The 15214-nt window shown below is 35.0% G+C and overlaps 1 protein-coding gene across 1 annotated transcript in view; it reads right to left on the reverse strand.

The window, feature by feature from the left end:
• The window catches only part of ARID4B (AT rich interactive domain 4B (RBP1-like)), a 165344-nt gene that overhangs the window by 46531 nt on the left and 103599 nt on the right, over positions 1 to 15214 (reverse strand). Inside the window, exons 11-17 of the mRNA XM_011935756.1 lie at positions 14138 to 14175; positions 13537 to 13609; positions 12071 to 12165; positions 10175 to 10272; positions 8939 to 9182; positions 8422 to 8597; positions 2438 to 2698 (exon numbers count right to left, since the gene is read on the reverse strand). Coding sequence (XP_011791146.1) covers positions 2438 to 2698; positions 8422 to 8597; positions 8939 to 9182; positions 10175 to 10272; positions 12071 to 12165; positions 13537 to 13609; positions 14138 to 14175 — 985 coding nt within the window. The remainder of the gene's footprint in view (positions 1 to 2437; positions 2699 to 8421; positions 8598 to 8938; positions 9183 to 10174; positions 10273 to 12070; positions 12166 to 13536; positions 13610 to 14137; positions 14176 to 15214) is intronic.

A 15214-nucleotide genomic window follows, 5' to 3' on the forward strand; every position in this document is an offset into this window, starting at 1 on the left:
GGGAGGGAGGGAGGGAGGGATGGAAGCCTTGATTATATACAGTGAAAGTTGGAGAACACCTAAATTCTATCCATTTCTCACAGAATTTCAAATACTTCATAAAGGTCATGAGGAAAAACTGCCTCTACATGTAAACTAGCAAAATAATTAGAAAAACTAAAAAGAGAGGTAAATGGTGTTGTGACTCTATCTCGTGGGCATTACGTTGTAATTATTCGTTTTTGCTAACCCAAGTATTTCTTTCTAAATTTTTTCTTAAGAGATGGGGTCTCATTCTGGCACTCGGGCTGGAGTACAGTGGCATGATCGTAGTTCACTGCAGCCTCAAATTCCTGGGTTCAAGCGATCCTCCTACCTCAGTAGCTGGGACTACAGGCATGCAACACCACACCCAGCTTTTTTCTTCCTAATTTTAAACTAACATATTCTACATTTACATTTATATCCTAGGCAAAAGTAGAACTCCCTCTACATTTATATTCAGTAAGATAATTTAGTAAGATCAAAATGACTTGAAGTCAAAAATTGGGCAAAATATTCTTTTGGTAGCTATATCTGAGATCTCAAGTACCTTCTCTGGAATATATTAATAGCCAGGCCTTCAGGTGAGGAAAATCATGTACCAGAAAGGCAGCATAAGAACCAACAGCTGACACCTATAATCCGAGCACTTTGGGAGGCTGAGGTGGATCACCTGAGGTCAGGAGTTCAAGAAAAGCCTGGACAACATGGCAAAATCCTGTCTCTACTAAAAATACAAAAATTAGCCAGGCACAATGGCGGGCACCTACAATCCTAGCTACTCAGGAGGCTGCAGCACAAGAATCGCTTGAGCCCGGCAGGTGGAAGTTGCAGTGAGCAGAGATCATGCCACTACACTCCAGCCTGGGCAACAGAGCTAGACTCAAAAACCAAAAACAAAAACAAAACACACAAAAAAAGGACCAACAGGTGAAAGGATAAATTGTAAAGTGTGTTAAAAGTGGTATCTGGAAAAACTTACGTTTCTGGATAACTATCACATCTAAGCTCTGACAACACATATTCTTAAAATCTAAAACTGTATCCTGATTAGAAATAATAAAGAATGAGCCCAAAACAAAACTTCTGAACATTTCCTCATGACTTAAGTTGCTATTTGCTATTTTATTCCAAGCATCAGAATGGATCAGACTGGTACTTTTCTCAAAATAAGAAAGGTAATCAGATTAGGTCATGAGCTTCCTCTTATACAACAGGACAATAAAAAATTTAAGAAACAGAATTTTGTATAGTATAATTTATTAAAAACACATGCATGTAAGAATACTATATATTTTCTATGAGTACATTTATATGTATGTGAAAGTAGAATGAAAAGTTAGTAAGGACAGCCTCAAAACTCTCAGAAGTGATTTTCTTTAGGGGAAAAGGCATTGTGGGAAGTGATTAAACAGAATCAAAATTTAATTTGCAACACTCAAACACAGAATTTGAGATGATGCCTTCCTAATAACTTCCCAAACTACAGAATATAATTTAAGTATAAAGCATGAGAACTGTATTCCTCCTTGAAGACACTAGGTACACCACGAAACCACAACTTAAAACTTCTATGGTTAATCTTTCCAGGTATTTAACTGTCTTACAGGCTACATTTCAAATATAGTATCAGATATTCTAAAATAAATTAAATTATTCTTAAAAGAAAACTGAACGAACAGATCCCAAAACTGGCTTGCCAATTTTGGATAAAATAAAAATACAAAATTTCTTTGGAAAGTCAAAGAAAATTTATCTAAGAAAAATGCTTAAGTCATTGAACACGACTTAAAACCAAATTTCAGTCTTGCCTATCAGTTCCCTAGGGTAGGAGCAGTCAAAAAGTGCATTCTATTTTAGTGAAGCAGGCCTGCTTACATGTTCAACCATATTTTTTCAAAGATACTAATAAATTTCTGAGACTTCTGAATAAGGTTGTAATGCAATAGCTGTTAATAAGGAGATAAGGCTTTCTTTAAATAGCTAATGTTTCCTAGGATTTTAAATCCCTGACTACAGAAGGAAAGAAATGACTTAAGAATACAAAAAAGAGGTTACTGTGGCAATGTAGTTTAAAATGCAAGACAGCAAGCAGCCTGATAATTGGTTTGCAGATGTCCAGAAGTTCTGATCATTTCATCAATGTTTTGTCTACTAATCTACATGTAGTACATAAAAATTAAGTGTGTAGACCTCAGTTTTCTAGACACTAGGGGTATCTTCCAAGTACTGAAAACACTAATTGTAAGTCACTAAGTGAGGTATTTACATGCTAAAAACTCATGTATTTTTTTATAAGGTACTATGACCTCAATTAGAATACTAATAAATCTGTAATCCGTCACTTAAGTTTTTAAATACAAAAGTATTTTATAATTGTTTTTAGGTAATAATCACTAGCTAAAACTCAAGTTACCTCACATTCCATCCGCAGTAATGCACCAAGTAAAGGACCTCTCCACCTTCGACATCAGAATCTTTAATACTAGCTTCATACATTTTTTGATTTTTCCCTCGTCCATACCGCACTTGGACTTTCATGCCTGGTGGATAGCATTCAAACTCCTCTTCCTCATTGTTGTCATCATCTTCTTCATCCTCTTCTTCTTCTTCCTCCTCCTCCTCCTCCTCTTCTGCTTCTTCATCATCTTCTTCTTCTTCTTTATTCGTTTCATCTCTTGAAAGGTTTAAAAAATTGCAGAGTTAATAAAAGACACTTCATAAGTTTTTCAGTTCCAAACCACATATATTGATAAAAGTTGTGGCTGTGATTGTTCCAGGAAAAGCAGGTTCCACGTGTATGAAATTCTCAGAGTTTCATTTTACCATTAAAAACTAAAACTGTAAGACAACCAAGGTTACAGAAAGACACATTTAGAGAAAATGAAGATTCAAAAATAAGTGCAGTAAAAGAAAATTTCCAAAAGTCAGAAGAACAGAATTTGTGCCGAACAGCAAGAAGCAAGTATGGTCAACTCTAACAATGTTTTCATGTTTTATTAATAAAAGTGTTTTACATCTCAATTGACAAAAAAAAAAATCATTATACTTCATTGCCATTTTACAACTAAAAGTTATTTTTCATTCAAATATTTCCAGCCTCGAGATGTTCATTTTTTTAGAGACAGAGTGTTGCTCTGTCACCCAAGCTGGAGGGTCTCAGGATGTTTGAAACAATAATTTTCACTAGCAGATGGCAGTCTTAATAACTTTAAAACATTCTCCAACCGAATTTTCAAATGTTATAATAACTAAAATACTATTTTAATTTAAACAGAAATATTCTAAAAATGTACTACCAATATCTTATCAGGTTTGTTCTTTCCTTTAAACTTCAACACAACTTCTACTCTCATTACCACAGATTTATTAACATCATCTACAAATCTTCTCAACTTTGATGTTCCAAAGAAATAGACAGATGAGAGGCCAATTACAAGTACATGAAACTAAAAGTCAAACTATTCTAGAAAGAGTATTACATTCTTTTTTTTTTTCTTTTTTTGATGGAGTCTCACTCCTGTCACCCAGGCTAGAGTGCAATGGCACGATCTTGGCTCACTGCAACCTCCGCCTCCCAGGTTCAAGCAATTCTCCTGCCTCAGCCTCCCAAGTAGCTGGGATTACAAGCACCCATTACCACACCCAGCTAATTTTTTTATATATTTAGTAGAGACAGGGTTTCACCATGTTGGTCAGGTTAGTCTCAAACTCCTGACCTCAGGTGATCCGCCCACCTCGGCCTCCCAAAGTGCTGGGATTATAGCCGTGAGCCACCACACCTGGCCTTACATCCATTTTTATCTTCTTAGTACCATGTACTTTCTAAAACTGAGCATTCATATCCTTTCTGTACTGACCACCAATCTGTATTCAATAAGGTGGAGAAAATCTTCAATTATAAATCTTTCCAAACACTAGATTTTTTTTTTTTTAAATTTCAATATGAAATCCAAGGCTACATTTAGTCTGGTTTTATTTGCTGTCCTGTATGTCTGTACTTAAAGACTCGTCATCACTTTAGGGTTGACAAATGGCTAAACATCGTAAGGCAGAACAACCAGATAGTTTAGTATTTAAGCTTTAAAAATTAATGATAATATGTAAAATACATATATTAAAATAAATGCTATATATTAAGACTAATGATTATATATATACATATATTACACCACACACACACATATATTTTTTCTATACATATATATACACACACACATATATATATATATATATTTTTCCCCCTTGGAGACACGGTCTCACTGTGTCACCCCGGTTGGAGTGCAGTGGCCTGATCATAGCTCACTGTGGTCTTGACTTCCTGTGCTCAAATGATCCTCCCACCTCAGCATCCCAAGTAGCTTGGACTATAGGCACATACCACCACACCCAGATAATTTTTTATTTTTGTAGAGACAGGGGTGTCACTATGACGTTTAGGCTGGTCTTGAACTCCTGGGCTTAAGCAATCTTCACACCTCGGCCTTCCAAAGTGCTGGGATTATAGGTGTGAGCCACTGTGCCTGCCTGATGAATATAATATTTATATTTTTAAAAAACTTCCTCCACTGAAAATTTCAGTTTTATATTCCTATATGCAACCTTTTTAGGGATAATATACTTTATCATTCCTAATTATGTAATTACATAGGCAACAAAAATAATATATAAATAGTGATATAAGCAGTACTATAATGCTTTTTTATTCTCCTTTTCCTTTTGTATAGTGGGGCAGGAGTGTTGGGGGGATGTTTAATAGACCTGTGGAAGTAAGTCCACGTTCACAAAAGTATCAAATATATCAATTCTGTCTGAACCATGACACAAATTCCTCAAAAATTCTCAAGATTTATTCCTATTTTAAAGACTCAGTTACAGTCAAATACGTATTTAAAAAACTAAAACCTTCATGAAACCAGCTATAATCTGAGATATACATATATACTATACATATATATGTACATATATACATACATATACACACACATCCACATATATATATATATATATATATATTTTTTTGGAGACAGTCTCTCGCTCTGTTGCCCAGGCTAGAGAACAATGGCATGATCTCAGCTCACTGCAACCTCCGCCTCCCAGGTTCAACCAATTCTCCTGCTTCAGCTTTCCAAGTAGCTGGGACTACATGCCACTATGTTCAGCTGATTTTTTGTATTTTTAGTAGTGATGGGGTTTCGCCATGTTGGCCAGGCTGGTCTCGAACTCCTGACCTCAGGTGATACGCCTGCCTGGGCCTCCCAAAGTGCTGGGATTACAGGCATGAGCCACTGCACCCAGCCTGAGATTAAAATATTAACAATGCTATTGAAAATACCTTAATATTTCTATTATGAAAAAGTAATTTTATTAAGGCTAAAATATCTAAAAAATTAACAGAAATGGCATTATCAATGATAAATCATTATGAGGAATTTTATTTTTATAGCAAACTAAATCTTTTTTGAAAGAATACTTGCTTAAGTCATAAGACTCTATTTTTGCATACTGGGGAAAAGAAGCATATTTTATTGTGGCCACAATAAAAGAGATTTATCATGCACCTCAGAATCATCATATAAAAATGAGATATAGAATCAAAATTCTAAATTTTTTGAAATGACGACAAACTCTAAGCTGTATGTTACATCATAGAATACACTGAGTTGATGAGTACAAACAATTCTAAATGCCAACAGCAAGCACAATCATACTTTTAAGTGGTAGCCCAGGCAAATTTTTATTCAATCTAAAACAGAAACCCAACACTCTTGTATTAATGAAATCAAACAATCAAAAATTAAAAATATACCTTTAATATCACCCTCAGACACAAACCAAATGAAATCCACTTTAATAATACACTGAAGTATAAAGAAAAAAACAACATAATTACTGGCAATCAACCAAAGAAAACTATTCTCCTCTCTAAGACTTCAGTGGCAAATTCAAGACTAATGTGCTAAACCAGATGGAACACAGAATGCCAAGAAAGAGAGCCTCTGAAAGTATAAAATGCAACCAACATACAGGTTAAAAAAACTAAGTTGATGCATATATTACATACATGCACTCACCTACACACATACACACATACACACACACACACACACGCACACACACACATGCATTTAAGCTAGTCATATTTTAGAGAAGAATATCTTGGGAAATGAATGTATCAGTAAGGATTTTCATCTGAATTCAAAAAGAAACATCAAATCTTCCCAACTTGATGTTACACTCTTTACAATGAAACAAAATTTTTAAAAAAGATAGTGTATTAAGTAACTGCTATGGTCAAGGCACTGAACTAGACATTTTACATATCAACTTCTTCAGTCTCCCATATCTGGACAATGGAAGAAGGACACTGAACATTCTTGGTAATAGCCTATTACATAGAGAAAGTTTATATGCCAGAAAAATACCTATATATTAATTATCACAGTAAAATTTTCCCCTGCAACTATCTAATAAAACTCAAAAATCAATTATAGTAAGCCCCTCTTATCTGCCGGGGATACATTCCAAGATCCCAGTGGATGCCTGAAACCATGGATAGTACCAAACCTTATATATATTATGTTTTTTCCTATACATACATACCTCTGATAAAGTTTAATTTATTAATTAGGCACAGCATGAGATAAGCAATGACTAATAACATAAAGCAATTATAATATGCTATAATAACCGTTATGTGAATATGGTCTTGTCTCACTCTCTCAAAATACTTTATTGCACTGTACTCACCTATTTTCAGACCACAGTTGACCACAGGTAACTGAAACTGTGGAAAAGCAGGGAGTACTGTATAAACAGTCCCAACTGCAATGCTTCTAAAAAATATCTACCAAACTTGGGCAGTCACATCAGGAAAATTTTAGTTTGAGGTACGCATATGCTAATAAATATCTATAGTATATAAAAATCCATAATAATTATAGAGTTAAAGGGGTTACTAAAAACCTACAAAATACAGTTTATTCTATAAAATAAGCAGAAGCACCAACTTAAAAAATTAAGTAACAAAGAAAAAATACAGATCACAGTGTCTTGCAAACAGCAGATGTTCCAGAAACATCTGTAGATTTAAAAATCCGATTTTTTGGTAAAAAGCTGAATCTTTATTAAGATTCTTATCAAAATGATCTCCTTTAAACATACACTTCTACACACAGAAATATAACAAAGTATAATCAACAAACATTTAGGATTTTTTTCTTCCATGTTTGTCTGTATGGTGCCACCGAAATTTCAGAACTCTGATCAATCAAAAGATTTTAGGCAAAAAGCTGAAATCTGTACCATATTTCTTAATACCTGAAATAGTCTCCAACAGCAGTAAGGCATATTTCAAATATATATTTTTATACACAAAAATACAACAAAGTATAATAAACACTTTTTACTATATTCATATAAGCCCCATTTTTCATTTTCCCCTTCCCTATTCGTCTGCATACTGTGGCCGAGTGTCAGTACGCTAAATGGGTTTTTTTGTTTTTTTTTTTGAGAAAGAGTCTCGCTCCGTCCCCCAGGCTAGAGTGCAGTGGTACAATCTCAGCTCACTGCAACCTCTGCCTCCCAGGTTCAAGAGATTCTCCTGCCTCACCCTCCCGAGTAGCTGGGATTATGGGCACATGCCACCACTCCTGACTTTTTAGTATTTTCAGAAGAGACAGGGTTTCACCATGTTGGCCAGGCTGCTCCTGAAATCCTGACATCAAGTGATCTGCCTGCCTTGGCCTCCCAATGTGCTGGGATTACAGGCATGAATCACCGCAGCTGGCCTGCTAAATGATTTTTTTTTTTAAATTCATTGTACTTATTTAAATGAGACACTAACAGAGATGTTTATGTTTTTTAAGCCTCAGAAAAAAAGATTCAATGCCAAAGATTGTCTATAAAATCCAGGGGTCCATTAGTAGTGCATAAATTACATTGTCAAATAATTCATCATTCCAAAGTGACTAAAACAAACAAATGCTACTATCACATAAGATAGAACATACAATTTTTGGCCTTTTCCACTCTTGCTTTTGCTTAAGAAATAAATACAACTCTCAGAACCTACAGCCAACATACAATCTATAAAACACGGACATAGCCCGAAGTTTATATTATCAAGTAATTCAGCAGACCTAAAAAGTACTTTGCTCTAGCTAAAAATTTTATGAATTTCCATGATGAGAGCAAGAATGGATCAAAAGTATGATCTTTCTCTACAAATTTCTATCAGTAGGGTCTCTGAAAGAAGTGAATGCTATTTAATTAATAAATGCCACTCTATTATTTAATATTTTGTCAATTAATTTAGATTCATACATATACACATACAAACAGAAAATGATACGAATCCATCAAGCTGAAATGCATCGTAACCAAAAACAATTTTCTTACCCAGATTTTGCTTTTTCTTCCTCAGCTTCTACCTTTATGTTGAGGGATTCATCTACCCTAGTCGTGTCATCATCTTTGTCGTCCAGATTTTCATTTTCTTCTGTTTTTTTAATGTTAACTTCTTTTTCCTGATCAGAATGTGTAGGTATAGGTTCTAATAAATTCTTTTTACTTCCCTAGAAAAAGATCAGAGGAAAGAAACCAACAAAAGTAAAAAAAGCAAAAATTTTCAACCTACATCCATGGTTTATCTCTTAGCAACAGGAGGTATCAACCAATTCTAATATTAAAAGTTATAAATTACTTTTAAGAAATTCCTGCTATTTTAAAGCACTAGACAAAAATAGCTAACAGCTATTTTGAAGTTATTATGATAAAAATTATACAAAAGTAGCACTTAATGAAGAAAATACATAATAAAGAGTAATATTATATAATATATTGATTTTGGAACTTTACAGAGGATATGGAAAATATACCAAAGAAAGCAAAGGACAATTAACAATATCTGATTTACCAGAGAGGGCTTAATATTTTCTTTTCTTTCAATTTCATCCTCAATAGGCTTTTCTTCTTTCGGCATTATATTCCTCTCCTCCTCCATCTTTATTTCTTTGGTCTCTGTTTCATTTTCCTCCTTAACTTTTACTTCTTTTACATTTTCACACTCCTTACATTGCTTGTTAACAACTTTCTCTGGCAATGCCATCTGAAATTCAATGTTGGCTGATCTACAGTACTCTTCAAAACCATATAAGTATCTGGAAACATGAAGAGAAATTATATTTGGTGAAAACATTTCAAAATGTAACTATAGAGTTACTTTTAATGTGTATTCATTTCTTTTTTGTCTAAACTCTCAGATACTGGGCCATGTTAACATTCTAATTTATTCTAGTTGTTTCTAATCTTTTCAATGCAAACAAAAAATTCTGTCAAAAAATTCATCTAAAAAACTGTGCTCAGTCATAACAATAACAGGTAGTAATAGTATTAGTAACAGCATCTATTTGTTGCACATTTCTTATATGTGAGGCTGGACCCCTTAGTAAATCTCATTTAGTCACTGCAGTAATCCTGGTGCATGCAGCAGCATCCTTTTTTTTTTTTTTGGAGACAGAGTCTCACTCTGTTGCTCAGGCTGAAGTGCAGTGCACGATCTCAGCTCACTGTAACCTCCACCTCCTGGGTTCAAGCAATTCTCCTGCCTCAGCTTCCTGAGTATCTGGGCCTAGAGGCGTGAGCCACTATGCCAGGGTAATTTTTGTATTTTTAGTGGAGACAAGGTTTTGTCATGCTGGCCAGGCTGGTCTCGAACTCCTGACCTCAAGTCATCTGCCCGCCTCAGCCTCCCAAAGTACTGGAATTACAGGTGTGAGTCACCGTGCCTGGTCAAGCATTCCATTTTACAAACGAGGAAACGGAGGCTTAGGAGAACAAATAATTGGCCAAAGGGCATAAACAGCTAACAATTGGCAGAACTAGCATTCAAATGTGGATTTACTTGACTTTAGAATATTCGCTTTAACCTCTATGAAGTACTTGACAAATGTACTTAGCCACAAAAACTTTCTTTACAGAATTTCTCATAGATCTAGTATTCACAGAATACACTTTAGAAAATGCTATCATAGAATGACTACTCTAGTAAAATTTTCTGATTTCTTTAAAGAAATAATTAGCCTCAGTTAAATTTCATCCTGCTTTCTAGGTAAAAATACTGAAGATAATCATATCAATTATACTAACTTACTTTTTATAAGCACATTTAACATTGTATCCTGCAGCTGAATTTAAGACAGGGATTCCAAGATCTTGGTAGACTTGTTTCCAAACAGCTCCACTTTCAATCTAATGGACAAAGTGAAACAAAAACTCTTAAAAGGTGTTAATATAATAACATTTTGATAGATACAGTATATATGAGTATATTTTTATATTTATTGGCTCTAGTCTCAAAAGAATTTTTAGAAACTTGATAAATTCTAAATTTGGTTTAAAAATAAAGGTTTTAGTACTCTAACATAAATATCAGAAAATCATAAATGTTGAAATATTAGGCCATTTGAGATTCTGTTTTTTTCTTTTTGGAGACAGGATCTCATTCTATTGCCTAGGCTAAAGTGCAACAACAGTGGCACAAACACAGCTCACTGCAGCCCTGAACCTCTGGGCTCAAGGGATCTTCCTGCTTCAGCAACCCAAGTACCTGGGACTATAGGCGCACACCACCACATCTGGCTAATTTTAAAATGTTTTTTGTAGAGATGGAGTCTCACCATGTTGCCCAGGTGGGTCTCAAACTCCTGGTCTCCAGCAATCCTCTGGCCTTAGCCTCCCAAAGTGCTGAGATTACAGGCATGAGTCACCATAACTGGTCCCATTTGACTTTTAAATAAACCCAGTTATGGAAAATAGAAAAATATTCAGGCTCTTTAATCAAAATTTTTAACAAAGAAACGGAGACAAACATATTCAAAGGATTTATTATTTCCCATAAAATATACAGGCTAATAAATGAAAGCAGTTCTACAGAAATTTGTAAAGTATTTTATTCCATAGAATATTCACAATTGGGTAAGTTTTTGTTTTTTTTTTTTTTTTTTTTGAGACAGAGTCCCGCTCTGTTGCCCAGGCTGGAGTGCAGTGGCACGATCTCGGCTCACTGCAAGCTCTGCCTCCCGGGTTCACACCATTCTCCTGCCTCAGCTTCACGAGTAGCTGGGACTGCAGGCACCCACCACCACGCCTGGCTAATTTTTTGTATTTTCAGTAGAGACGGGGTTTCACCATGTTAGCCAGGATGGTCTCGATCTCCTGACCTCGTGATCCGCCCGCCTCGGCCTCCCAAAGTGCTGTGATTACAGGCGTGAGCCACCGTGCACAGCCTGGGTAACTATTGTACATCATGTCAACCTTAAAATAATTTCTTCAGATCAGTTCAACAAACATTTCCTGACTTAATCCCTTTATATTATTAAAGGGATTAAGAATATAAACAATATTAAGACAGATCCTTGCTCTTAAGGAGCACACTGTCTAGTGAAAAAGAGACACAGGAAGGATTTCCACCAATATGGCTGTGCTGTGATTCAGATTAAAAAAAGGAGGTTTATGAAAGTTTGACCAATTTAACAGTAATCAGAAAGCTCATATGAAAAAAATCTTTTTTTTTTTTGAGACAGTCTCATTCTGTCACCCAGGCTGGAGTGCAGTGCAGCGGTGCAATCTTTGCTCACTGCAATCTCTGCCTCCTGCGTTCAAGTGATTCTCATGCCTTAGCCTGCCATGTAGCTGGGATTACAAGTGTGCATCACCACGACTGGCTGATTTTTGTATTTTTTGTAGAGATGGGGTTTTGCTATGTTGGCCAGGCTGTTCTCAAACTCCTGGCCTAAAGGGATCTACCCGCCTCGGCCTCCCAAAGTGTTGGGGTTGCAGGCATGAGCCACCATGCCTGACCTAAAAAAATCTTTAAAATTTAAATTTTGTCTGAGAAGGCTAGCTGTACTTTCCACTTTATTTTCTTCTTAGGATTTTACTGAAAAACATTTTTTTGTTGTTTAGAAAACAATTTCAGAGATAGCAGATATCTGAGAAAATGTGTTACATGAAAAAGATGTTTTTTCAGTTTGACTATAGTACTCACATTATCAAATCCTCCAAGTTTGTGTACAAGTCTGAATAACTTAAAAAGATTCAAATTTCGATATCCAAGTACAGGTCGTTTGTTAATAGGTGTACCTGTTACAGAAAACACAAACTATATTAGATCCACACTACATTTTTAATTTAAAATTTCAAAAGATTCAAATAATACCACTGAGTATTTATAGTATTATATATATATGAGGAATTATCTTGTTAATCAAAGACATGGTATCTACACATAAACAAGCCCATGGCCACTTTAAAATTTTTTCACATAACCAGATTTTTGAAACCTTTTATTTTCATTCTCTCATACTTTCTTTCCTCTGCTGAGCAAGTAAATAAATACTAGACAACTGCTTCCCAAAGAGAGTTGCTTTTATGGCATTTTCTTTGTATTCTACCAACTTAGTACTACTCTAAAAAATGATTCCATAGTAAAGCTACATGTTTGTTTGTTTGTTTCATTCTAACACAAGAAAATGCAAGGCAAGGATGCTAAATCCAACAAACCATGAGAAAGTGGTAGAGAAGATAACAGGGTAGGGGTACAATGCCTCATATGGCCATTTCTACAAAATATATGACTGGCTTAATCATATTTTTTCACTCTTCTCTAGTATTAGATTTCATTCATGTTCTTTGCCTTTTCATTTATCTTATACAACAGCCTATGAAACAGCATACTTCTTAGGACAACCCTCCATTCATGTAAAGAAATAACACAAGAATCAAAGACATTTTATATTGAAAAATGAAAAGATACTTATATTGTGTTAGGTATTATCATTTATGAAAACAAAAGATGACAAACAGAGCCAGTTTCTACTCATCAACATTACAATCAGGGATTTAAAAAACATTCAATTTCCAGAGTACTGTGGTGTTTCTAAACACTAATCATTCATTTTGCCCTTCCCTTCCAGCTAGAAAGCCTCTCCTTACTCCCTTACAAGCATCTTCCCAGAAAATAAGAAAGTAGACTCTGACCAAGAAGATAAACTCGAGAACAACAGTGTTGAGAGGTTACGGAAGGATTAGTTCATTACCCTAAGTTATTCTTCTTCCTTCAATCCTTGCATGGCCTTAGCAGCTTTTGGCAGATTAAATAAGCTGAGCCAAGGCTCACTCTGAGACTGTCACACTTTCTTCTCTATTTCTGGCCTAATTCCCATTTTGCTACTGTTCTTTAGGGTCCCATGGATAGGTAAGGGGATTGGCAGGACAGGGTAATAAGCGCATTTATGTGTCCATAGCCACAATATCTGTCAAAAAGCTATCAAATTCCTCATTCTACTTGTTACGTGACAGGTGCTATGCTAGGTGCTGGTGATATCAGAGCCAAAATGACAGCCATAATTACTGATGACATAAAGTTCAGTAAACAAACTTCTATTCTTATTTTTAGGATACTAATTATATGTCCAAAACTTATCACGTTAAGGATAAATAAAAAATACTCACCTCTGTCTTCCATAAATTTGTACAACTGCTGAAGAAAGTTCTCCCTTTCTTCTGGAAATGGTTCTATTTCTTCCTAATTTTAATCACAGAAGAATATTATTTTCTTCAATTAAGCATTTTAATAAAAAAAGCAGACTTCTTACCAACAGCAAAGACTAGAGTTCGTTAAAATACTTCAAAGGCTTTTTACCTAATCAAAATTATTCTTTTAACACTAAGCTGTTCAAAACCAGATAAGTCTAGACATTATATGTTTTATAGAGGTATATGTCTTAAAAAGTATTTCAATAGTTAGAATCCCCACAGTAAAAACTCCCATATGAGAAGAAGGACTAGCAAGATTGTTCGTGTTTGTTTGTTTGTTTGTTTTTAACCATATCAGAGATCTATTTTTCAAATCAGGGTCACAGGTTCAAGAATACCTACTCTCAACTTATGAAAAACTGGGTCAGGGTTGAACACCAAAACTAACTCTATTATTACTCCTCAAGGAACTATAAAAGTATGGGTCCCATTAGCTGTAAGTGCAAATATCCTTCATTTTATGCAGCCCCACTGTATATACTTCAAGGTTACATAATCAGTAAAGTGGGGAACAAACTTGATCTACAATACCTGAAGATTCAGACTTAGGGAAATCTTCAAGTAATAAAATAGTTCCCCGATTTATCAATTACAAGGGAGGGACTAGCTTCTTGCTGCTGTGGCCAAGGGCTGTGGCAGGAGGAAGCTGGTCCTGAAGCAACCTGCAAGGAGCAGGGTAGTAGGTAAGATTGAGGAACTCATCAATTCAATGACTTTCATCCATTCAACAAACACTTGAGCACCTGTAAGTGTAGGCCCTATGCTAGGTGCTGAATCAAATAAAAGAAAAATAAGCTATGGAGCCTGCCATTACAGAACATGATTACGAGTAACTGCAGAGAAAATGATTCCAAATATACAGCTAGGCTTTACAGTTACTCTGGCTTAAATATACATATTTGTAATAGTAAAAGTTAGGATATTCAACTGGTAATCTAAATAAATCAAAAAACAGCATTTTTGAATTTGGAAAATCATGTGCCTAATGCCACTGCTTTAGCGAGATTGTCTTTTTACTTTAAAAGCCAGTACAAGAAAGAAAGGTATTTTTTTTAAAGCCCAGGTTGATAAACTATTACGTTTTCTAATTGGGCAGAGAAAAATAAATGACAACCATTAATTTACTAATGATGAATCTGTATTTCTCAATTTAAACACACTCCATACATTCAGGTTTTGGTAAGGAGATCAAATACAAATCTAAAGACACCTATTTTCTAGATGTTATCTTAAATGTTCCCATGGTACAGTATTTAACTTTAATAAACAGCCCAATTTATTCCCATTCCAAAAACGTTTAAGGTAAGCTTTTAACTCAAGAAAATGTTTACACTATACTGCAGATTTGCTTTTACAAAAACACCTGTGAAAACACTAAGCACCAAAAGGTTTGGTAGCTATTTATCATTTGTTATATTTTACACACTATGACAGACACTCTAAGTATGAATACGAGTAGGACAGCATTCCTAACTTTAAGGAACTTACAAATTTGTGGGGGAGAAAAAATAGACAATAAATATAAATGACAAAAATATGTATAAGGGGCCGGGCGCGGTGGTTCAAGCCTGTAATCCCAGCACTTTGGGAGGCC

Source organism: Colobus angolensis, unplaced genomic scaffold, assembly GCF_000951035.1.
Source record: "Colobus angolensis palliatus isolate OR3802 unplaced genomic scaffold, Cang.pa_1.0 Scaffold148, whole genome shotgun sequence".
NCBI lineage: Eukaryota > Metazoa > Chordata > Mammalia > Primates > Cercopithecidae > Colobus > Colobus angolensis.